The following is a 26,389-nucleotide window of genomic DNA, read 5'->3' as shown; positions in this document are numbered from 1 at the left end:
CCCTCTAGAGACCATGAGTGGAATTAGAGAAGATACGAACTTACAAGATCAAGAAAGTCAGAGAGAACCTGACAGCAAAGGAGGGACAACCACAAAATTAGAAACAAAAAGCATTTGGAAAAGAGGTAAGTAGCCTGGTTGTAGCTTTCTTCTTTCCGCCAAGCACCGGCAGTAGGGGAATCTAAACTGAAGCCAAGTGAGCTAGTTCATTCCTGAGGGCCCTGGAAAAAGCAGAAGGTAAAAGCCCAAGAACTGCAGTTTCCAGGGACACTTAAAGGAAATAGAATTTTTTTTTTTAAAGGCGGGGGAGGGGGCAGCTTGGGACACCTGGCTGGCTCAGTCGGCGGAGCATGTGACTCGATTTCACGGTTGTGAGTTCAAGCCCCATGTTGGGTATGGAGTCTACTTTTTAAAAAATGGACAAAAAAATAAAGGGGGGGCAGCTGAAAATTCCTTTAAAAGAACAATAAGACTCTCGGTTTTCTCATCAGCCAGAGCAGCAGGGCAGGCAACTGCTTCCACCCCAAACACTCCCCACCCCGCAACCATACACACACACACACAATACTGAAGTTACTCTCAGGAAAGACTGAACCAAAGCGTTCCTGAGCTTAGGAGCTCCAATCATAACTGGGAACAGAAATGGGATGCCTTACTGAAAACAGGAGGAAGAAGTAGGTCTTCATGGCCGATGGTGACAGAGCGAGCTCTTTCAGGATGGGCTTCTGAATACTAGAGGTAAGCATATTACCACCAACTTCCCTCCCATAAGAGATTCAAGGAGTCCTATATAGAAAAACTGGCTGTAGAAAACAACAGATAGAGAGTTCCCCATAAATGCCCAGGTTTTCCCCCCAGTCACACCAGAGCCAAACCCAGGAGTCAACAAGCCCCTCTCAAGAACACGGTTTCCAATCAACTGTTCCTTAACAGAAACAACCTGCTAAAGACGCTTGAGGAATACCTCTAACATGAAAGACAGGTACCAAGACTGAGAAAGGGAAAAAGAAATGGGGAAAACAGACAATATAGGGGAAAGAAAATGCCAAAGTAATGATCTTTCTCTTTGAAGACATTAGATCTAGCACCCAAGAAACAAAAAAAAGTCAGAGGGTGAAAAAACAGCTCTTAGAAATGAATTACAGACTTGGAAAATAAGTTGAAGGGAACATCCAGAAAGTAAAACAAGAGAATACATGGAGAAAATATGAGAGAGAATGTAAAACTGGAGGGTCAAAATCCAAGAAATAAGAGTTCTGAAGAAAAAAACAGAAGGGAAAGCATTATCAAAATATCTAACTTTCCACAACTGAAGAAAATGAATCTTCAAGTTGCTAGGCCCACGAAGTGCCCCATAAAGTGAATATAAGAGCATCCATACCAGAGTATATATCATGATATTTGAGAACCCCAGGGATAAAGTCTAAAAAGCAGGTAGAGGATAAAATGAAAAAAAAAAAAAAACCAACAAAACAAAAGATACACAGGTTTAGAGAGAACAACGTAGCAGTGCCTTCAAAGCTGAGAGCAAATTATTTCCAGCCTGGAATTCTATCTTAATAGCTATATAAATTATGTCTACATGAACTCTCAATCAAGTCAAAGGGCATAATAATGACATTTCCATACACGGTGTGTTCATAGTTTCCTACTGCTGTTGTAAAAAACTACAAACTTAGTGGTTTAAAGGAACAGATTTTTTTTCTCTTACAGTTCTGGAGGTTGGTAGTCTAAAATCAAGGTGTCGGCTGCATTCTTTCTGGAAGCATCAGGGAGAATCTGATTCCTTGCCCTTTCTGGCTTTTAGAGGCCGCTGTATTCCTTGGCTCGTGGCCCCTTTCTCCATCTTCAAAGCACATCACCCCAATTAGTTGTTGTCATGTCTCCTACTGACTCAGCCTCCTGCTTTCCTCTTACAATGACCCTTATTGACATGGGGCACACCTGCCTCCCTCTTACTAAGACCCTTATTTCCATGGGGCTCACCTGGATAATCTCCCCACCTCAAAATCCTTACCTTGATGACATCTGCAAAGACCTTTTTACCATGTAAGGCAATATATTCACAGGTTCTGGGAATTAGGAAGTAGGCTCTTATTTAGCATGGTATACACAGTCTCAAAAGTTACTTCCCGGGGCACCTGGGTGGCTCAGTTGTTAAGTGTCTGCCTTCGGCTCAGGTCATGATCCCAGGGTCCTGGGATTGAGCCCCACATCGGTCTCCTTGCTCAGCAGGGAGCCTGCTTCTCCCTCTCCCACTCCCCCTGCTTGTGTTCCTGCTCTTGCTGTCTCTTCTCTGTCAAATAAATAAAATCTTTAAAAAAAAAGTTACTTCCCATTCAATCTTTCTCCAGAAGCTACTGGAGGATATGCTCTACCAAAACTAGACAATAAACTGAGGTTAGCATAAGGTTAGAACAAGATGACCTCAGAATCCAGGCAAAGCCATAAAAAGAGCTCCGGGAATTCAATCAGGTATCTTTTTTTTTTTAGCATCAAGAGTTTTGTAGATAGAAAAATATGAAAACATGGCAGTCTTTTATCGAGTTCAAAGTGCCTAAGCAGAAAGCTATAGTAAGAGGCACTTGACAAGTACTGTAGCAGTGAGGATGGAGAGGGCAGACCTTTGGGAGTGGAAAGAAGGAGGTAATGTATATAAATTGAATTCAAGGGCCTGGACAAGAAGACCACTTCCTTCCTCATTACAGTCACCAACACAGCAGCTACAAATAGGGCTCAGTGTCTTACGGTGTCACAAACATGAATCCATCCTGCAACTTCACCCAGGTGAGACAGCAGCCCCCAACACTGCGTGACCTAATTGTTTCCTTAGTGGATAAGTATCTTTTAGCTTTGGGACTATTTAGAACCTAACTACAGAGGCGGAAACAGAAAAAGGCTGCTGAGCCTGGAAGCGTAGGGAAGCTTCACAAAGGCAGGTCTGTCTGAGCAGGGCGTTGAGGTGAGTGGAGCACAGGTATACCCTAGTGCTGGGCGAGGGCAGGAGGACAACAGAGGGCTGGCTAACAGACCCGCTTCTGCTAAGGCAGAAAAAGCACTGTGCATTTAAGGTACTGTGAATAGCTCTCTGTTGGGCTGGGAACAAAGTGGGGGTGGAGGATGGGTGGCAAGAAAAAAACAAATTCCGTAAGGAGAGGGCAACAATATAGCACAGAAGCAAAGTACCTTCCAAGTAACCCAACCTAGGGAAGAAACTTGGCTGCGTCCTGACTAGCTATGCAAATCTCTTCAACTCAGTAAAGCCTCCATTAATTCATTTGTAAAATGTGAGAACAGTGCCTACTTCCTGGGTTTGTTTTGAGAATTAAATGAAAATACTTAGGGGGCTGCCCAGTGGGACAGTCAGAAAGCAGCAAAGAGTAAAATTACCCAGAAGTAACATTTCTCCAAAGCATAATCACATAATCTGTCTTCCATTCCATTCTCTCTGTGATTTTTCAGACTGTGCTTTTTCCTCTCTACCCCCCATTCCCCTGAGCCTTTCTTTTGGTCCCAGACTGAGAAACTCAGTTCCTCTAGATCATCACTTACTAATAGAACTTTCTGTAATGATGGAAATGTTCTAAGTCTGCACCATCCACTTTGTAGCCACTAGCAACATGTAGCTACTGAGCACTTGAAATGTGGCTGGTGCAACTAAGGAATGGAAGCTTTAAAAAGAACATCTTCATTGAGATGTCATTCACATACCATCAAGTTCATGTTTTTAAAGTACACAATTCAGTGTTTTTAGTAATATTCACCAACAGGTGTCTCAATCAGTAAGCACTATCTAATTCCAGAACTTTTAAATAATCTCAGAAAGAAAACCCATACCCTCAGCAATTACGCACCACCCTCCCCCTCCCCCAGCCCCTGGCAACCACTGATCTAGCTTCTGTCTCAAGAGATTTGCCTATTCTGGACATTTCATATAAATGTGGTCTTTTGTGTCTGGCTTCTTTCACTTAGCATGACGTTTTTGAGGTTCATCCTTGTGGAAGCGGGTACCAGTACCTCATTTCTTTTCTGGCCGAATAATATTCCACTGCACACGACTACCCCATTTTGTTTATCCATTCATCAGAAAATGGGCATTTCAATTGTTTCCACCTTTTGGCTACTGTGAATAATGCTGCTATGAACACTGATGTACAAGTTTTTGTGTGAACATGTTTTCAGTTCTCCTGGGTATATATCTAGGAGTAGAATTGCTGGGTTGTATGGAAACTCTAACTTTTTGAGGAACTGCAAGAGTGTTTTACACAGTGCTTGCACCACATTACATTCCCACCAGCAACGCATAGAGAGATCCAATTTCCCCCACATCCTTGCTGGCATTTATTATCCGTCTTTTCAATTATAGCCATCCTAGTGTGTGTGAAGTGGTATCTCACTGTGGTTTTGATTTGTACTTCCCTAACAACTAATGATGTTGACAACCTTTTTATGTGTTTATTGGCCATTTATAAATCTTTGGGAAAACAGTCAATGGATTTTAAATTTTATTTAATTTTAATTAACTTTAAATAGCCACATCTGGCTAGTGGCTACAGTATTAGGCAGATGGTGGGATTTAGCAGCTGGTCGCTTAACTTTGTTCAAGGTCAGGTGGGGCTGGCTAGGTGACTGAAGGTCAATCCCAGCTTCATGACATCCCCAGATGGAACCAGGGAAAGGGAAGGAGAGGGGAAAGGGAAAGGGGAAAGGGAAACTGGTGCAACACTTGGAAGGAGGAGGCACTTGGCACAGAGCCTGGCACTTAGGAAGCTCTCAAAACTCACTGTTGATGACGGAAGCAACTGGTGTTTATGAGCACTTCAAAGGGCTAGGAACTGTGCTTTATCCCCACTGTCTCATTTAATCCTTAAAACAATCCCATCAGGTAGATTCTACTGTCTCCATTTTACAAACGAGGAAGCAGTTTTGGCCAGATCAGGTAAGCCTTAGAAACTTTTCTCCATACAGTTTAATTATGGCAATGATCTTCTAGATCTCAACCAGGGAAGCTAAGTGTTATTCAGGATTCCACCCTATGCTCAGCACCTATGTACAATTCTGTATCTACTAACCTATCTCCGAGGGACAGTCTGAGAATTAGATGGTTTTTGAAGCAGCAAAATATTAGCACTAAATGAAAATATGAATTTCTGACTGTGCCTTCTGGGCCAAATTTGATCTTTTCCAATGTGTTCAGCTACTTTCTCCTCTTTGAATTGGTTCAACAACTATGTAACACCGACTATGTTACTATGGACAGCCAGATGCTGTCCTAGGTGTAGAGATACAGCAATGACTATGACAGCCATGCATCCTGACTTAATGAAGCTTAAAATATATATTAAATACATGGTTTTAAAAAATACACAAGCTCCAATAAGTTTATGTCACATGGAGGCCTTGTTGCAGTGTCTACTTCATAATGAACCTTATCCCAGCAGCGTAAGTACCCTTAAATGACACTCTATGCCTACTAAGAAATTCTGAATCTGAACATTATAACCTTTAAAATGGCTCAAAATCCATGCATTTGGCAGAACTCATCTATAAGAGTTGCTTCTAGGGAAGTAGCACTCAGCTCCCAAGCACGGCAGCTGCCAAGGAACAAAGGGATTAAAGCTTACCTCCATCTCCACAGGGCTGTCCCAGACTCCTGTGCGCACAAGGGGAGGCCAATACAGCAAGAATCACCAGAGCATTTCTCTTGCCTAGAGCATGGCGTGATTTCCCAAGCTTTCATCACCACCCACCTCTGACCCCTGTTTCAGGTAGATAAAACAGAAATGATGAGGTTGTTCAGATGATTCGTGTGGGTGGCTACTGTGCTGACTGGGGCAATAAGGCTGCAGAACACTCCTCTCTTTTAGAAAGTTCACATTTTATTCTTTGGTATAAATAACAATTTAATTTTTTGAAACACTGCATGTCCACGCTGTATTGTACAAAACAGTAAAGCTCAACTTCTCCTGTAGGTGGGTTGCTTTTGGCAAAAGACCTAAATAACCACACTGAGGACTGGCCTTTGCCTGACCCTCTCTCATTGTACCTCGCCTCTGGGATGAGTAAGCAGGGCAAAAGGTATGAATTAAGTTGATTGGGAAAGTCTAAATGAAAGGTCTCACTCAATCATTTCCAGTTTCAAGCTCACTATCTCCTGTGTCTTACCCGACCAAAGTATTCAACCCGAATATACTGAAAGAAATCATGGACCAAACAAACTCACCAGTGATACAGCTCAGGATCATTTGGCCAAGTCACATTCCTTAACTTAAAACAACCATGGAATCACAGATGCAAAAGCAATACTTTTGCGTGCTTTTGCTACTAGAGCTAATGGAGACGGTGAGAAGGCTTTTCAAAAGCTATTACACTTCCTTCAGTGGAGTGGGTAGAGTGAAAGATTCCAAGTGCATCAATAAGAACAAAATTAAAATTCAATTCTTGTATTTTATATGACGCTGGCCACCAATCACCCTAAAGGCAGAGAGCAAGAACAAAAGAAGATGATATTCCAGCTAAGGATAGAAATAGCCATCCTCGGTTATGGGAAGGCTAATGGAAACTCGTCTGGTAAACATTCTAGGATTACCCACAATATTCAGTATTTATGTGCTCACAAACATCCTTGTTAAGTACAAGTGACTACAGCACTCCAGGCCAAGGATAAAACATTTCCATATAGGATGGCACTATTTCCATGGCTCAGAGTACACTAAATGGCTCCCATGAATTCCTAAACTCAGCAGCCGTAAGGTGGGCTTTCTCTTGACGAAGTAAAAAGGCAGTAAGACCTGGGCGAAATGAAGACTATAAAAGATAATTAAGTTAGGCTAAACCAGAGTGCAAGAAGAACCAAGAACATGCCAGTACAGAATCAGTGAGGAAATGTCACAGAAATGTTAAACAGGCTACCGGCATTTAACAAACATAGAAGGAAAGGACACAGTTGTGTTTTTTCATTCACAGGTCTCTAGTCACTGAGTTATAGTTTGATATCAGAGAGGAGAATGGGTTTATATAAATAAGAGGGTCAGGGTGTAAAGGCAACAAAAAATTAGGCGTTAACCTATTGATTTCAGATATTTGCAGTTCAGTATAATGGGCAAGAAACAGTACCAAGGCTTCAACTCAAGCAAAGATCAGCAAACTTTTTGTGTGAAGGGCCAGAAGGTAAATATTTTCGGCTTTGCGGGCCATGTGGTCTCTGCTGCAACTACTCACCTCTACCCTTACATGTCGTGTGAAAACTGCTACAGACAATATTTAAATGAGTGGGCATGGCTGTATTCCCAAAAAACTTTATTTATAAAAACAGACAGTGGGCCAATTCGGCCAATGGGCCAAAGTTTACTAAACCCTGACCTAGAGTTCCAAATCAGTGGTTCTCTAACATTAATGTACCTCAGGATCCCTTGAAGGGCTGTTAAAAGAGAGATTGCTGGGCTCCACCCCGTTGCTTCTGATCTGTAAGGCTGGGCTGGGGCCTGAGAATCCCCATTTCTAACAAGTTCCCAGGTGATACTGCCGCGCCTGCTCAGAATGAAGTCCACACTTTGAGAGCCCCTGCTCTAGACCTTACTACTAAACAAGAAGTTCAATATTTTAAGTAACTGCCACAGTTCGCATCTGATTGGCCACAGAAATTTGTTACTTGTAGTAAGTTCCAAACTTCAAAGCTCAAATACAATTAAATAATTCAAAGAGAAGCAAGGGGAAACATACTAGCCAGGATTTTTTTTTTCTTCAGTGTAAACATTGTCCCACCAGTAAAATACACATAATTCATCCTCAAATCTCTTTATTCAACATTTTCACATAGCATGTTCTAAGTCCTATAAAGAGCTGAGAAGTGTTAAGCTCTAGAAATCAAACAAAATACAACCAGTATTAAAGACAAAGGTAAATGATTCTTGCAAAATCAAAAAGAAAATTCAACGCAGCCCATTTCTAAGAAGTGCTTCATCTCAATAAAATCAAAATAATAATATATGTAAGATAGCTTAAGACTTCTGAAGAATTGTCATTTTATTGTAAGAATCTAATGAGTTAGATAATACAGCCTTTACTATCCTTCTTTTACAAGATGAAACTGAGGAAAACAAACTAAGTGGTGATCTGTCACGATTACTTTAAAAAAACCCTTAAAATACTATTTTTCCTGGTAAGTTTTAAGCCGCATTTATCAAATCCAACTTTTACATGTCTTTTCAGGACTATGTCTATGAATGTGTCTTCATGGGGAAAGACATCATTCTAATAACATCTTCAAGTCCATATTCACATTCATGGGCCTAATTCTGAAGCCACTCCCCGCACGTCTAACCAAGAAGCCTGAACTTTAATCAGATGGCAATTTAAAGCACACTCGACCTTTAGTGTAAGTGGGTCATAGATTATGGAAGTATGATGATCCCTTCCAGCAGTACAATAGAAACACTCGGCAATGGGAGAAATACTATTAATGAAGATAATCCAAAAAGTAGAGCAGCAAGCCTAGAATCTCCCTCTCCAGATACCCATGTTCTTTCTGCAATCATGATAATGAAAATGTATTCATTTGAATAGATATTTACACAGATCAGTTTCACATCCATTATAAGAGGTAAATGTTTGAAAAAAAGGAAGGAAAGAAAGAAGCAAAACCCACAATGCATATGGTCAGTAGAGGTTTTTCCATTCCTATTAGCATGCTTTTAAAAGTATTATATAAGTTGATTATAATGTGAGATAATTACATTCTCACTCTAACCTGCGATCTGAATACTCCAGGAACATTTTTTTTTAATTTACATGAAACATAATTAAAGAAAGCCCTCAGTGAAAACACCTTCTTGTTTGTTTTACAAGTATCTATTTTACAAGTGACTAAATTAAAGAAAAAGATATTAAAAAGGTCATTTCAAATTCAATGCCATTTATTACTGCTGGGACACTCAGTTAAGATGATATTAAACCTAAGAAGACTAGTAAATATTCTATATAAATAAAAGTAGACCATTCTGTTTCTGAGATAATGGCTCAGATGTAAGTCAACAAAAACTTCAAACCTAAATAATGCAATATTAATCATACTGTTTATGGATTATAACAGGAAAGGTTGCCTTCTACTGTCCTCTGAAGCCAACCTGGAGAGGTATTTTCATCAAAGTAAGTGGTCTAAATAGATTCCAACGTGATCATTCTTCTGCCTGACAATGTAATATGGCCCTAGTGGATGAAATGCTGCTCTGTAAATGTAGGGAATTTAGAGTCAGCGCCCAACTGTGTCAGAGACTGCCAACTTTAGGATCTTCTTACCTCATTTTGCTCACTGTTAAAATGTGGACACTGCTACCATAATAAAATTTGGGGAAGTTACATAAAAGAACATTATAATATTCACAAATCCTGCATATGGCTATTTCCTAAATATATACTCTTGGATTTTTGTTGTCTCGTTTCTGAAATTTCACATTATGAACAATTAATTCATCTGTCAAATGCCCAAATGAGAAGACAAAAGCTGTGATACAAAATTCCCTCTTTTAACATAGTCTTTGGAGCTTTTCACAACACTGCAAAATTATAATCTAGAACAGTCTTGCAAACAAATTACAAAAAGCTCTAAGCTCAACACTATCTTTCCTACGTACATAACAGGCAGTGACAGGGTTTTTTTAAGCCACAAAGCACTCTAAGTAGTGTAGGTCTACTACCACAAAATATACTGAGTAAAATGGGTTTCAAACACAAAATAGAACCTGAAGAAGTTTTGTTTACATCACACACACACACACACACACACACACACACACACACACACACACACACACACACACACACGCGTGCACGCACACACCCTAATCCCAAACAGGGACTCTATCAGGGGCGCTTTGAGAAGTCCTAAAATATACAGAGATGGGGCACCTGGGTGGCTCAGTTGGTTAAGCGACTGCCTTCGGCTCAGGTTATGATCCTGGAGTCCCGGGATTGAGTCCCGCATCGGGCTCCCTGCTCAGCAGGGAGTCTGTTTCTCCCTCTGACCTTCTTCCCTCTCGTGCTATCTCTCATTCTCTCTCTCTCAAATAAATAAAATCTTTAAAAAATAAAAAATAAAATAAAATATACAGAGATGGCACATCACAACTCTCCAATTAGGGATAGATAAATCTCTAGCTAAAGCTAGTGATTTTCCCCCTAACTTTATTAAAGCTAGTATTTTAAATAATCTTTCATATTCTGAAAATTTCTAGTACATTCTCAACCCGATTTTCATCCACTCTCTAGGCAATAAGCAAGCATGAAGGAAATCATTTTTTCTTTTTTTTTTAGGAACTCCACATTTATATTGCTTCTGGTGAGACAATCTTAAAAAAATTTTGATGGGTTTCTTCCCTTTAACCTAGGATTGAAAAAATCCAAAAGCAGTAAAAAAATAATAAAAATACATTTAAAACCCACAAAAAACTAAATGTATAGCATTTCCCCATGTAACGGTGAAAACAGTTCAGTGAACTGGCCTCAGTGTCTACGTTTTTCAGAAACAACCTACTCATTATGAGGCTACTCAGACCACTTGAAGAATATCCCAACCTTGATGGTAAACAATAGGAACTGGACAGTAAGCTCCAGTTTCATTTTTAATCTACAACAGGAACAGCAAATTACAGCCTGAGAGCTAAATCTAACCACCTATTTTTGTAGATAAAGTTTTATTGGAATACAGCCACACTCATTTGTTTTGGTATGGCTGTCTTCACGCTACAATGGTAGAGTTGAGTAGCTGTGACAGATGCTGTATGGCTCACAAAGCCTAAAATATTTACTATCTGGTAGTTTACAGAGAGTTTGCCAACCCTTGGTATACAATATCTAAAACTGATGAAAATCAGTATAAACAGGTCCATGAGATAAAAGGTTAACTAATAACCCATAAAATTTACTTTTATTTATATTACAGTGTATTGAACAGATTCTATAGGCAAACTCTGATACTACTCACCTGATTAAAAGCATTCTAACCCTCATACACTGTTGGCGGGAATGTAAAATGGCATGACAGCTTTGGGAAATAGTCTGGCAGTTCCTCAAAATGTTAAACACAGAGTTACCATTTGACCCAGCAATTCTACTCCTACATACATACCCAAGAGAAATAAAAATGTATGTCCACACAAAAACTTGTAGGTCAATGTCCACAGCAGGATTATTTATGATAGCCAAAGGATGAAAACCACCCAAATGGCCCATCAACTGATGAATGGAGCAGCAAAATGCGGTATATCCACACAACGGAATATTACTGGGCCTTAAAGATGAAGTACCAAAACATCTACAACTTGGATAAACTTTGAAAACATTACGCTCAAAGAAGCAGTCGCAAAAGACCACATATGGTATGATTCCATTTATATGCAATGTCCAGAACAGACACATCTGTAGAGATAGAAGGTAGATCGGTTGTTACTTAGGGTTAGGGAAAGATGGGGTTGAGAGCTAACATATACAGGGTTTCTTTTTGGGGTGATGAAAATGTTTGGAAATTTCTTGTGACGGTTGCACAACTCTGTGAATATACTAAATCCCACTGAATTGTACACTTTACATTGGTGAATTGTATGGTTTGTGAATCACATCTCAATAAAGTTGTTACCAAAAAAATGCATTCTATTAACCTGCTGGAACATCTAAAATCAGACTGTTAGAATCTTATATTTAGGACTAGCCCTGAAAAGACAACCTCTGTTCACACTAAATGACAAGCAGTAAAACAGTACTGAAGAGCAGGCGCCTAGATGGGTCATATATAACCAGGTGTGAATCCCCATGCTGCCGCTTAGTATTATTGACACTTTGCCCAGGGCAAGTTACTGATCTTGCTCAGCTTCCTCATCAGTTAAAGGGGAGAGGGTGATTGCCTCAAAGGGAAGGCTGGTGGCCAAGATTAAATTAGAAAAATATAAACAATTTAACACTGTGTCCAGCACATAATGAACACTCAAGCTATAGAATTTGAGAACCAAAAGAAGAGAAAAAAATTCCTAACGTTATCCCTAAAAACTTTAATTTTATGCTTATTGTTTGAATTTCTTATATATGTTATCTGTGTCACTAAACTAAAATAGGAGCTGTGAACCCAAAATTGCTCTAAAAAATAAGGTTCGTTATTTAAAAAATAGGATAAACATTTTTTAAGCTTCATAAGATTTAACTTTCCCGACCTGTATTCCTCTACTCTGTTTTCTAAATGAGGAAACAGGCATAAAAAGATGACATGAGTTCCCCAAGAAGAAGACTAACAAATCATTCAAGCCTGACCTCCTCTGTAAAGATTTCCCCAACTTCCTTTTACGACTAGGAGGTCACAGTCTGGACTGCTTACTTAACACTCCTTCAACAACAACTGAGTACTTACTGTGTGTCAGTTACCGAGTTACACGAAGGATACTAGGTTAACAAGTCAGAAGCAACCTTGGCTTTAACAGGAGGTAATGCCTAGTTACATAAGATTTAAACAATCTGTCAACTTCTCCCATTGACAGAGAGCTCCTTGAGGCCATAGAACTCAAGTATTTGGTGAATAACGGGGCACCTGGCTGGCTCAGTCAGTGGAGCACCCGACACTTGATCTCAGGGTCGTGAGTTTGAGCCCAACGTTGGGGGTAGAGTTCACTTAAAAATACATTAAAAATATTTTAAAAAATGATAATGGCAATTAAAATAACAACTACCTTTAGTCATTTTACACAGATCATGTTATTTAATCCTCACAACAATCCTGCAAGGCATATACTATCATCCTCATTTTACAGATAAAGAAACAGACTCAGAGAGGTTAACTAACTTGGCCAGGGCCACACAGCTAGAAATGAACGCATAAATGAACAAATGAAGAAACTGTTAGCACCACTAACAATTTTACCCACATGATAGGAAAGAATGTTCATTTCACCATATTATTTATGTAATAGAGCCTGTGTTTAGCACTGAGAAAGTGCACATTTGGAAATTGTTGAAACTTATCCATATAGCTGCCAAAAGTAATTTGAGTATCTCAGAGACATTCTAGAAATAAAAAATACTTATGCTGCACTTTGCAATCACTAATCCATGCAAATAGCTTGTGAAGTGGCTATCATTCTTTCTATAAAGAAGAAGAAAATGGCCACACTGTGCCCAAAGGCTACCAGATCACATCTTAGGGGGCTGCCTCACAAGCTACAAAACAATGTCGATCCATATATCTGGGGGAAAGTACATACCAAGGGTAAGCAGAAAGGCTGAAAATCTATGATGTTTCCTAAAAACACAAATTAGATTCCATAAAACAGCAGTGGTATAATGGTAACCTGCCCATCTTAGCAGGGCTAGAGACCTCGTAATTGCATTAATAACATCAAGAGTATTTTAATAAAACATCAGAATCTGCATATAGCTAGGCAGTTATATTTCTATCTTAGATTTAAATATATCAAGATACTCTAAACTCGGGGTTACAATTAAAAGCCTGAAATACAGACTCGACATAGCAGAGTTTGGATATTATTAAACTACACAGAGAGAGAACACAGTCACCATTCCAAACTGTAAATGATTCAAATATTCAAAAGAATGGTAACAAAGCAAAAAAAAAATGTGTATTAAAAGAAATAAAGACTTGGAGCCTGGGTGGCTCAGTCGTTAAGTGTCTGCCTTCAGCTCAGGTCATGATCCCAGGGTCCTGGGGTTGAGACCTATCTTGGGCTCCCTGCTCCGCGGGAAGCCTGCTTCTCCCTCTCCCACTCCCCCAGCTTGTGTTCCCTCTCTCGCTGTGTCTCTGTCAAATAAATAAACAAAATCTTTAAAAAAAAAAAAAAGAAAGAAGAAAGACTGGAAAAAATAATGAGCAACAGCTCAGTGATTGAACACGGATGTTAAAATGAAATAATGTGCACTTACATACCAAAAAATTGGCTAAGTACAATAAAGTAATCATTTCTTATTGTGAATGGGTGTGCACAACTACAAAAAGCCAATGAACAAAGTTAATTGGAGGGGGGGGGTAGAAGGACATTAACTACACTCATCCCAAGGGGACCCAAAACCTTGAGACAAGGAAGTATGCAGTTCCCTGTGGGGAAGGGATTTAAGAAAATAAGAATGGTTTGACTAATATCAAGAACTTAAAGTAAATGTAAAATTTACCATGTCATTTCATTAAAGGCTTCCGTTTAATTGAAAGTTAGGCACCAAGCTGAGGAATGAAAAACACCTAATCTTAGGAAAACCAAATGGTTTTACCTAAAAGCCAGCCATCAGAATCTACAAAACACAATTATAATGAAAAAGAAACCAGCTCCTTTTTTTTTACCCTAAATATGCTGTTGAGATGGATTCACAGAAAAATACTGCATTGCCAACATGCACAGAACCTTGCTTTTCAGTCACACCATGAATTGATATTTAACATATTCATTTTGATAGATGTTTTAAATTGCCTCTCTGCTATAAACAAGACTTTTTTTTTTGATCGTCCATCACAGTGTGTTGGCATTTTACATTATTGATCCTCCCCACTTTAAAACTTCTGTGACATCCAGCTATCCTGACTTTTCTAGCTCAGTGCATTACACAGCAAACCACAGCTCTCCAGCTTAGTCACCTGTCAAGAACTCATTCACTCAGTTTCACTTCCTACACCTTCACTGTCATTCCAGACCTCTCACCCGAACTCCAGTTCAGCATTTCCAGTGATGTCTGCTTACAAATGGCTTGCACTCAACTCAAAGCTACAATAACCAATCCATACCATGGAATACTGGGCAGCGGTTTAAGAGGAGACAGAGTTTGACAGAGGCATAGATGGATATGGAAAGGTCATCAGAGACAGTATTTTTCAATGAAAAATTAATATTTCAGCAGTGTACAAATATCCCATTCTGTTTTTTAGACAAAGACCTTCCAGAAAGATGCACAAGAACTGGACAACGGTTACCTCTGGCGAATAGGGCCATGGATGGTGGGAGAACGGAGAGAGAGACGCATTTACCTCTGTACCGTCTAGATCTTAAAATTAATTTTATAATTTATTTTGTAAAGACTAGTCAATTTATAAAGAAAGTAATAGAAAATTATTAAATCTCAACATTGCAAATAGATATTAACTTCCTTTAAGCCAAACTAGCTTCAGACACGAAATCTTCCTGGTGTGGACGAAGGGAGACTCTCCCTATACTGACTCGGCTCTATGACCAGTCATACCAGAATACCATAATGGCCATGAGGGTAATTACATTGCACTCAGTTCAAAGTGGGGATACCCAGACACTGGGTGACCCCAGGAGAGAAAGAAGAGAGCAGGTCCTGTCGCACCTTGAACCCTGTTGCATGAATTCAGAGCCATATCTGGTGGTTTTAGAATCTGCACCGCCAGTTGCAACTAAAAAATAAAACCCAAAATGCTAGAGCTGCACACCCCATCAGCTCGTTGGCTGGGGTCAGGGACCTGCTCTGCAGCAGTAACTCAGTCACTTGCCTATTTAGGTGTGCAGTGCTGGCTGACAGCCGAGACACTTACAACTCAGCAGCTGCGGTTCAGCACACGGTTTTCAGAGTCAGAACAACTGCAGGATTTTTAGCACAGGATATAGGAATAACCACCCGTGGAAACCACCCCACCCCACTCCAAACAGACACCTATCTCTGACACTTCATTACTTCTGGTTTGGCAAGTTAGGAGTCATTAATCAACGATTCTGTTTGTTGGGGCAGGGGAATGGAAAGGAAAAACCTGGAGAGTAAAAGGCGTAGAGAAAGTTCCAAAACAAATTGTATTTTGGATGGATGGGCAAGATTCTATTATTTCCATGGCTAAAGAATGCAGAGACTTATCAGTTTGGTGACAAACGTGGATATCTCATTAACGAGAAAGACAAAAAGAAAAATGAAATGGGTGAAACAATGAATAGTCGTATGGAACCTCTGATGAAGGGGTGAAAAATAGAACTAGGGTGTCGAACAATTAAAATTTCCTGTAAATAAGCTCTGAAAATGAAAGCATGGGCCTCACTTTAAAGAAACCCGATGTAGCATTTTTAACAACTGGAATCGGCAGCAGAATGCAGCATGAAATGAATGGACTTTGGAACCAGTTGCAATTCCATGTGATCTTGGGCAAGTTACCCCTCTCCTGAATCGCAGTGTTTTCTGAAAAACAGGTATAATTAGAGGAGATAATATATGTAAAGTGCCTCACATTAGAGGGCATAAATGTCAATTCCCCTTATGAAGTAAGAATTAAGTGATAAAAAGATTTTTGTTTTTACCTTTAAACAATCTTATGTCAAAGTTCTTTTAAACAGTGCTTTTGGCAAATTTAAAATGTGAAAACATTTACAAAAATGCACTAATTCAAGAACAATCTCAAAAAGGAAGACATACTTGCTTCTTTAATTTGTTGAGTGGAGCTACAGCTGGGGACGGTAAAAGAATTTTCAATTTAAAGGAAATATCCAGGAACACAATTTAAGGCACATGAGAGGTAGTTCGTCAGGTGAAATGTTGCAGCTTCAAGGGGGAAAATGGAGGGGGGCGAAGTGCACGTCAAGGACATAGAAGCAGGTCACAGTCATAGAATGCAAGGGAGTCACAGGAATTCTTTATAAAGACAACGGGCCAACGACACTTCAGAAACTCCAAGTGCTAAGGCAGTCTGTGGAGAGCAGGCATGAGGAAGACTCCGAGAAAGCCGTGCACATGCAGAAAAGCTCAGTTCCCTCCAAATCGTCCCAGAAGCCAACTCCATCATCAGGAATCAACACCGCTTACCTACTCCCCAAAAGGCCTGCCACGTGCAGGCTTCCACACCGTGTTTAACAGGTTTTTCTTCTGTGGAACTGCAGCTAATCCCCCTTGGCTTGAATCTTTCTGGGCCACCAACAGGCTAGCTGGTTACTGTGTTTCTTCTACCTTGCTACATGACTGTCACCCTGATCAAGCACTTCTTTCATGAAACATCTACGCATTTCTGGTAAATTCCTGGTTCCTTCGGGCTCATACTTTTCCAGACACTAAAAACTAATTTGCCTACAATGTCTAGATACAATTTCCAAGAAAGATGTTCCAACGTATTGTAACGTTCCCCTCTGTGGTACTGGAAATCCAAATCAGTGGGTGAACCAATATATGTGCAAGCCATGGTGATTAGTAAAAAGAGTAAAGCTGAATTTTTCGTCATGTTAAATTACATATTTTACAAATGATTAATCCAGTGTTTACATAAAGGCTGCATTTAACTCAATTCTCTGGTAAACGGTGTTAACGGAATTGCAAGTGTGGACTTGAAGTATATAAGCAACATAACCACACGCTTAATAGAGTATATGTGCAAACACAATCCATACTGAACTGATAAATCTCTTAATATTAAATTAAGTCGTTGTAGTGGACAGCCATCATCAACTGCTAATTGAAGCAATCCTCGTTCCATGTTATTCCAAACATCAGTCACTGTGTTAGCATCAGACGAGCATCATAAATCAATGTGAATCTTAAAAGACCCAAGAAATCAAAGCCACACACAGGCTGAAACAAAATTCTGACACACCAGGGCTCAGAGACACAGCATAGAGGAGATAAAATCCCCGTTTTCGTCTCTTGGCTTCAATACCTCCCAAAAAGCATTTGTTCTACTTTTCATAAACCTGTAAGCCTCTGAAAAGCCAGTCCCAAAATATTACATACATCACCTAAGTTTCAAACCAATGATTCAATCGTAGCTGCACATTAGAATCACTTAGAGAGCTTTCAAAAAATACCAGTGTCCAGGACCCACTCCCAGAGATTCTGATTTTATTGCTCTGACACAGGGCCCCGGCATTGATATTTTTTAAAAGCTCCCCTGGTGATTCTAATATGCAGCCAGGTGGAGAGCCACTGCTTCAAACTAATACAGCCTTTTGGGACAATAATTGCTCTGAAGTTGATAAACATGCTTTTTGCCTTTTAATGAGATTTTATTAAAACTACTCAATTCATTCCATAGCTAATGAGCAACCGTTACATCGCAGGCCCCGTGTTAAGTAATGGAGAAAGATATATATGTGTTCCCTGCCCTCAAGAAGCTTCCTATTCGCTAGGTAGAGAAACTCGTGAATAAGAAACTGTAATTAAATATGGTAAGTGCTCTCAAGGTACAAGCAAATTCAGCATGCCTCACAAACTTGCATGTCATCCTTGAGCAGGGGTCATGCTGCATCATTCCAAATTTAGTGTATGTCCTACCAAAGCAGGAAAGTCAGAAGTTACAGGTTACTAAGAATCCTAAATACCAGGGCAAATAGGCAGCCCATACAAGGTGAAAACGGTGTGCCTTTTGCTATTTTCTTTCACAGACACTCCTGTACCATGAAGGTAGGCATTTCTAAGCTTTAATTTGGATGAATCATCTTTAAAATTGCCTTCATGTAATATTACTGATTGTACACTTACCTCTAAAGCAAAAGATACAGTAAATGATCACGGCATAAAAATAAGCCAATTTCCTGCATTTGCATAAAATCTTTCTTTCCCAATTGCTACATTTGAGAGGATGAGAAGTTTTGGGACTAGGATAAGGTCCCATCATTGGCGATTTGTTTCAGTCACTTGAAAGATGTGACACAGGAAAATGTTATGGAAACAATGGGCATTCAAAGGTGCTTTTGTTAAGATTTTCAAAAATAAGAAACACGGGGAAAGAGTTTTTTTTTTTTTTAATGAAATGGCATCTTCCCAATATTCCTAATGAATCAGGCTCATGATACCCTCGCAGACACTGGATGAATGAGTGAGTCGATAAGCAGTGAGGTAGGGGAGCGAGTGGGTGGTCAAATGATCTTGAAAACTGAAATCCGTTTTGAAGTACCTCAGTGGAAATTTAAGCCTATTAAGACCTAAGGGTCAAAAACAATTTGTGATACTAATTTGGTATACAAGAAAATCACAATTCTAGAGAACTTGGATAGAAATCAACGAAAAGGTTTCCAGTACAAGTGAACATCTTCAAGGCCTTTCTGTTTAAAGCTACAGTTGAACAAATGCTAAGTTAAAATGTATGCTGTCAAGGTCCCTGCAAGAAAATCTCAAGTGAATTTCAATTTCCAGATCAATATATGCTGAGACAATTTACCGGAGAAACCTTCAACCTTTACACAGGGTGAGGACCACTATCATTACATTCTTTACCATGAAGGCTACCTTGAATTCATTATTTCACGAAATGACACATTATAAATGGCACTGACCAAGTCAGATTTTGCAGGGTATGAATGAGATTTCACGTTCACAATAGTTAAGGAAGCCATAGGGTACCTATCACCTCAGAATCAGCTTGCTCTCCCTCCTTTTGCAGCTCTGAAGCGACAGAAAAGATGAATTGAGTTCTACCAGAGGTGTTTCCTGAAAACATTCTATCAATTACAAGCCAGCAGAACACTGTGCTAATGTGATGCTGACCACTTCGTTTTGATATCCAAAGAGATCATATCATCACTCTATCAGACCTTAAGGAATCAGAACTGGTTACTAACATTGATCCAATGATGGCTATATTCCGTCATCACGATATAATTAACACTTTAATTTCACATTTTCCAATTATGACTTTGCTGGCTCATTTAAAGCAAATATAACTAAGACACAACAAGTATAATTCACCCACACACACAATCATTTGGGAGCTTTTGGGAAACCCTAATTTACCTTCACCGGGTGCTAAGAATGAAGAAACCAAGGAGATTTTTTTTTAAACATGTTTGTCTCTACAGAACAGTGCTATCCACATATGGTTGTGGAGCACTTGAAATGTGGCTAGTCCAACTGAGAAACTGAATTTCCAATTTTATTTAATTTTAATTAATCAAAATTTAAATTTAGAAAGAAGTATCGATTAGGTTATTAGAAAACTTTTAGATACGTTTGGGAAAACTTGGGTGTGTGAATCTACTTTTGCAAATGCAAAGGTTATGAAACCTAAATACAGATCAAGTATTTCCGGTGAAAATTTAGCTTAGTGTCAGCTGAGATGTGTTTTTAGTGTAAAATACACACTGGATTTCAAAGACTGAGTACAAAAAGAAAGGATGTAAAATACCTCATTAATAATTTCTGCACTGATTATGTGTTGCAATGCTAATAGTTTGGATCTAGTGTGTTAAATAAAATATTTTATTAAAATTGATTGCACCTATCTGCGTCTAATTTTTTAATGTGGCCATTACAAAATTTGCATATATAAAATTTGTGTATAGAAAAATTACACGTATGTCTTGCATTATATATCTTTGGACAGCGCTGCTCTAGAGCACTTCCACAAGCACTTTACAGGGCACATTTGGATATCCTTCCTCTCCTAGACAGGCTGGTCATGTAACAATAGGGGCAAGGAGTAACATGTCCTTGTATCAAATTGGGTCTGAGCAAAGTGTGTAGCAAGCTCTACCCATAATTTCACCAAGTGAGGCAACACGGTAATACCTCAGCATAGAAGGAAAAAAATGAGTTATCAGCACTTAAACAAATTGAAATCCAGTACTGCAGACAACTTAAAAGGGATACAGCCAACTGCTCTAAGGTCTTGGTTTCATTTCCCAACTGCGGACCTTAAAATAGACAATAAAGCACCGCTTCCAAAAAGAGGTAAAATATTTCAATGGTAGCTACCTAGCGATTCTTAATAAAGCAGCAAAAATTGCTCTTAAATCTTATCTCCTCAACTTCTAAAGGCACAGAATACACGCCTAACTAGGAAATCAACTTCCGATCGCCAGCCTTTTCCCTCACAAGCAAATTAGCAGGATTGTGCACTTGGAATACTGTTTGACAAGAATGAAAAGGAAACTATTCAAAACAGATTTAAGGAATGGACAATTAGATGAGGAACTGCAGATTTAATTCTCAATCAGCACTGTGATTAATCTGATTCCCTGCTTTTCCCTAGTGTAATTATACAACACAGATGAAAGGATGAGCATTTGGACTGTCAGTTCTATATTCTAGACCAGCCCGGTGACTCAAAGCAGACGGCTCTACCACACGAACCACCACCATCCCAACAACAGTCGAGGGAAGCCTCGAACACTGATTTAACAGTCATTGCATAACGAGGCATTAAAAATTCGGATACCCCCAACTCTTTCCACGCTGGTCAACACCAGGTGAGGAATTTGCTGAAACTGAACGCACCCCGTCTGAAAATGACCCCCTCCAATCCGTGCATGGGGTGAACACAAAGGCATCTATCTAATATCCTGCACAATAGACACACACCCCACAATTAAAAACCCTGGACGTTCTCTCTCTATCGCTCCATGCAAGCAAAGGAAAATGCAAGCTGCTCTTTTCGTTAATGGTCTGTGGTACACGCAAGGTAACAATAACCCCAACTGTTCCCAGGAAGCAACTATAAAATCGGGTCTGCCACGTCCCTGGGCAACCGTCAGATAAAATGCAGACAGCGGATTTCGGCCGGCCCCACGCCTCGTGGGGTGGCCGACCTCGGCTCGGTGGCTTCCACGGATCGCTGAGAACCCCCCGGATCCTCGCCCGGCAGGAGGTCCAGGTACACGTCTATAAATACGCCCGGGTGAGGAGGACGAGGGAGGCGGAGGGGAAGGGAGGGCAGGGGGCAGGCCCAGAGCGGGTGCCGGTGCGGGAGGACCCGGGCATCACTGAAATGCATTTTTCCACACTCCCGCTCCCTCGCGTGGGGACTCACTTGCCGATCACCTCGCAGAGCTCGTACACATCCTCGAACAGCACGTCGTCGTCGGCCATGGTCCGGAGGGGACAGCGGCCGCAGCGTGGAGGGCTCCGAAATCGGGGGTGGGGGCGCCAAAGAGCTCAGTGCCCGGCCCCTGGCTCGCCTCCTCCCCTCAGGACCCGCGAGCCCTCGGTGCTGAGGACGCCCGAGTGGGGCTGCCGAGGCCCGGAGACTGCGGCGCTTTCCTCTGCGGGCGACCGCCCCGGCGCGGGCGGCGGGGCCGGGGCGCGGGAGCGAGGGCGGCCCGGGCCCGGCGCCGCCCGCCCGCCCGCTGCTCCTCGCGCTGCTCGGGCCGCGCTGCCCGGCGTGCGGATCCTCGGGGACGGCGCGGCGCCGCGCTCTCCTCTCGTCAGCCCGCGCGGGCCGCGAGGCCGCGACCGCTCCCTCTTCCGAGGCTGGCTCCGGCGCGGCGCGGGGCAGCTCAGGCTACAAGGGGGGCCGCGGCAGGACCATGGAGGGAGGATCGCCGCGGAGGGAGGTGGCGGCGGCAGATCAGCGCTGGGGACCAGGAGGCGGCGGCAGAGACGCTCCCTCCTCCTTCTCCTCCTCCCGCCGCCGCCGCCGCCCGCCTGAGAGTGGGAGGGGGCTTCGCGGGACTGGCTGTCTGTGCGGGCGGGAGTCGCGGCCGCCGCCTTCAGCTCCTCCTCCTCCGCCCCAGCCGCCGACGAGCTCGCGAGCCCCGCGCACCCGCCTCGCGCACACACGCCCTCCTCCCTCTACGGCCGCGCGGCTTCCAGAACCACAGGCCCCGCCCACTCCAGCCCGTCGGGAGGCGGTGGCCGAGGGACTGGGAACCAGGCTGAGCGGCGCATGCGCGCGCCGCGGGCCACGTCACGGCGAACGGGCGGGCGTCGGGGATCTAGAAGGGGTGGGGGGGTCGGCCAGAGGGGCGCGCGGGCCGCAGCTGCTCAGGCGGGGGCCGGTCGGGTCGTCGCCTCCGCGACCGAGCTGCGGAAGGGGCCCTGGGACAAAAGGTCCACGACCGAACGCACGTTCTTGGCTCTCCGCAGCGAGAGGCTCCAACCCCCGTCGCTCCCCTCTCCTTTTGTAACCGCAGGAAGCCTTGCCCAGTTTTTGCTGGGGAAAGAGGCTGGGGAAGGGTCCTAATGAATGGGAAAAGCAAGAAGAGAGGTGGAGACGCTGACATCCCAGACCATGGTAGGCGGCGGATGCTTTTAGTGCCACTGCTGCATTCCTTATTTCAAATGAGGGCTGGGAAGGGGGAGTCGTCCACCTACAAGAAGAACCAGACAAAAACTGCCCAGGAAGGTGTGCAACAATAAGTGACAATTCATAGCGACAGCTTCTCCCGCATTCTGCCCCAAACTCCACAAATATCTATCCAGCGCTTGCCCTCAGTAGAGACAGTCTAGAGAGAGGTCAGGAAGGCAGGGACAGATACTTTAATACCCTTTGTATGTCGCCTCCCCCCACCGCCAAGCTTTCAGTACCTACTCTGCTCCCTGTACTCCCTATAAATGTTAGACATGTCAGGATAAAAATGCAACTAGAGGGAGTGGATGCACAGGGTCAGCCAGCGAGTGAGGTTCTGGGTGTTGCCGCTGTGCTAGGTTGTATTCAATATGAAGATTTCTGTTCAACTGAGCATGTGCAAAACGAGCCAACGCCATCAGACAGGTATATGCCTCAGTTAAGGACCAATAAAAAAAGTCTTTGTTCCTCTGCACAGCAGAAGTGCCCAATTAGTTCATAAGTCAGCTTCTAGAAATCATCTGGTAAAATTCTCAGTGCAGTAATAAAAAAGAAAGAGATAGTATTTACCAAAATGTGGGGGGGGGGGGGGAGTGGAGACTCAGCCTATTTTCTCTTCAGAAACGTTTTGTGCAAACCCTTGACCACTCCCTCAAGAGACTGAGAGATTTGCCAGTGTTAAGGATTTGAGTACTAAACATTTTTTTGCAATGCAAATCAGAGGGAAAATGTAATTGTATGAGAAGGTCTTCCTCCTTTCCCCAACAGCTTGTGCATTCTCTAGACAGGGAGATTTCAAGCCTGAGAAACATTGCCTCCACTAAAAGTCCAGCAGTTCCAAGTCACTGTCACCCTAAGTTGGCATGTCCACCTGGTGCACAGTGACCCTCACGAGTCACCTTGTCAGCTTCACTTCCTCTCCCCAGCCCAAGTCTGAGTTATGCCAAGAGTTATCAACTTCATTTTGGGGCTTGTTATCTTCCACAGGGGCTTATACTCAGGTAGAAAAGGACAATTATAAAATTGTGGAGTTGAATAAAAAAGACAATTATAGAGATAGGATTGCACCCCGCTCATGGAATCACAGCCAGTTTTGATCTGGAAAGAGCCTTAGACATCAGCCACTCCAACTCAGTCATTTACAGATATGGGAGATGTGGTGCTTGCCCTCTCAGGAGCCATTCCACCCCTCCACCGTAGGGTAGCGGTTCTGGGTTTGACTGGGATTGCAACCACCTCACCTGGAGAGGTGAGTCCTGATTCATTAAACTAATAAATGCAACCCTCTTGCCACAATGATGGGCCTAACTTAATCAGCTCCTGGCATTCCATGGTTGCTGGTCTTGAGTGGTTCAAGGTCTTCCAATTAGCACAAAGCTCAAGACTTCCCTCCCACCCATGATCTTTCTTTCTCCCCACCCCAGCCCCCAACGACCACATTGGCCTTGAACAAGAAGGTATGCAGCCTCAGTTGCTGCCATCAGACATCAGTACCCATGAGGGTAGTCAGACCTAAGATGAAGGTGGACTTGAGGGGCAGCAGGGTGATGTCCTCAGTGACATTATCAATCTCTTGTTTGGCCAACTCTCTACACTTTCCGGTCATATAGGGCAATGAATTCGCTTATTGTTTAAGTCATTTTGAGCTGAGTTTCCCTGTTACTTTTAGAGAAAGCATCCTACAAATGGTACAACAAATGAGAAAAATTCAGAGACAAACATATGTCCATGGTCACATATTTCACCGAACATCTCATCTGAGCCTAGATCTCCCAGCTCCGGCGTGGTATTAGTCATGCAGAAGTTCTCTGCAATGCACATCCCTAAGAATTCGTAGCACGCATTGTGGCTGGAGGTAGCTCCTCTCTGCTTCTACAACTAAAATGACCAAAGCTTCTAGCGGCACCCGGGTGGCTCAGTAGTTGAGCATCTGACTTCGGCTAAGGTCATGATCTCAGGGTCCTGGGACCAAGCCCCCGGGTCCAGACCGAGGCTGCGCTCCAGGTCGGGCTCCAGGTCGGGCTCCGTGTCATCAGGGGTACAGCTCTGTGTTCAGCAGGGTGTCTGCTTCTCCCTCCCCACTCTGTCCCTCCCCCTGCTCTTTTTCTCTCTCTCTCTCTAAAATAAATACATAAAATCTTAAAAAAAAATAAAATGACCAAAGCTTTTAAAGTTAAATTAGTTAATTCTCCTCTGGGTTTCTTACAAAAATCTAATACTCTTCCAACAAATATAAGCACAGGTACAAATGGTCAGGTGTCAATAACCTTGTTCTAGTTTTCACAGAGAAAATGTTAAAGTAACTAGGTGCTTCAGTTAGATTGTGCTCAGATGTTAATAACTGAATATAATGGCAGTTTAAACAAATGGGGGCTTATCTTCCTCACAGAGCCAGAAGTCTGGGGGTGGGTGGTTACTAACACTGGATCAGCTACTCCACAGGATCATCAGTGACCAGGTTCTTTCCCTCCACTCTGTGATCCTGGACATGTTAGCCTCTCATCCTCAGCCTTGGTTTTTCACCATTGCAAGATGGCTACTGCAATTTCCAGCATCGAACTGCATTCAGGGGCAGGATTCAGGAAGGCAACAAGGATAGGCAAGGCCATTTTGCTCCCTCTCCCATCTCTTGGTAAGGAAAGAAAATCTCTCTCTCCCACATCACTGGCCAGAACAGTCATACAGCAACCCTCGCCTGTGTGGGAAGCTGGTGACGTGGATATCTGACTTTTCCTGCCTCCTGTTTGGAGGTGGGCAAGGGAGAAGCAGGTGGGGAATGGACTCTGGCAGCCCATCAGCAGTATTTCCAATATTAAGGAAATTATCAATGAAATAATTCTAGATCTTCATCATAATGTAGATATAACTCAAGGGTATGACTGATAGAACATGACTGATATATATATATATATATATATAATAACTTTAAAAATTCAGAAACATTTAAAAACCCACAAGGTTGGAGTTGGTACTAGAGAAATTTGATTCTCAGATGGCAATGGAAATCTTCAATGACTTTGAGGCATTGGACTTCCTCGAAGTTGCATTAGACATTCTCAGGGTGTTGGGCTCCTGCATAATTTCAACATGACACAGATACAAAAGGGAGTAACACACTCTAGAGAAATATTAGCATGAGAACAACACAGAGGTCAGGGTAGCATAGGGTTAATTTAGGCAATTCGGGGTTCAGTCTCATTCTGTAGCTATGATTGTTTAAGCAAAAAGTATTATTACTGAATTAATGAATGAAATTAAGACTGACACTTCTAAACTGGAATAAAGTGATTGCCTTGTGATATAAGCAGGCCATTCTAGGCTGAGATGAAAGGCACTGATGGTGTCTCTGGAAAAAGCTGCATATACTAGACTTACACTCTGATATCACACTGTGAATCATTTCTTTTATATTCATCTTCA

At 42.1% G+C, this 26,389-nt stretch overlaps 1 protein-coding gene and 1 pseudogene across 13 annotated transcripts in view; both read right to left on the bottom strand.

Annotated features, from left to right (window-relative positions):
- The window catches only part of CASK (calcium/calmodulin dependent serine protein kinase), a 357,703-nt gene extending 335,279 nt beyond the window's left edge, over positions 1–22,424 (bottom strand). For 5 of the 13 annotated variants that reach the window (XM_027607996.2, XM_027608002.2, XM_027608004.2 and 2 more), the window contains exon 1: positions 21,713–22,421. In XM_027607996.2, the coding sequence (XP_027463797.1) occupies positions 21,713–21,771 (59 nt within the window). In that variant the 5' untranslated portion in view covers positions 21,772–22,421. Of the gene's footprint in view, positions 1–21,712 lie in introns of all 13 variants that reach the window. The other 8 variants (XM_027608003.1, XM_027608000.1, XM_027608007.1 and 5 more) reach the window with 4 other exon arrangements.
- On the bottom strand, positions 18,156–18,251 carry LOC113931652 (annotated as a pseudogene).
- Positions 22,425–26,389: the final 3,965 nt, after the last annotated feature.

The sequence above is a fragment of the Zalophus californianus genome, chromosome X (assembly GCF_009762305.2).
Source record: "Zalophus californianus isolate mZalCal1 chromosome X, mZalCal1.pri.v2, whole genome shotgun sequence".
In the NCBI taxonomy this organism is placed as follows: Eukaryota; Metazoa; Chordata; class Mammalia; order Carnivora; family Otariidae; genus Zalophus; species Zalophus californianus.
Note: the sequence above shows the minus strand (reverse complement) of the source record. Positions and strands in the feature narration are given on the sequence as shown.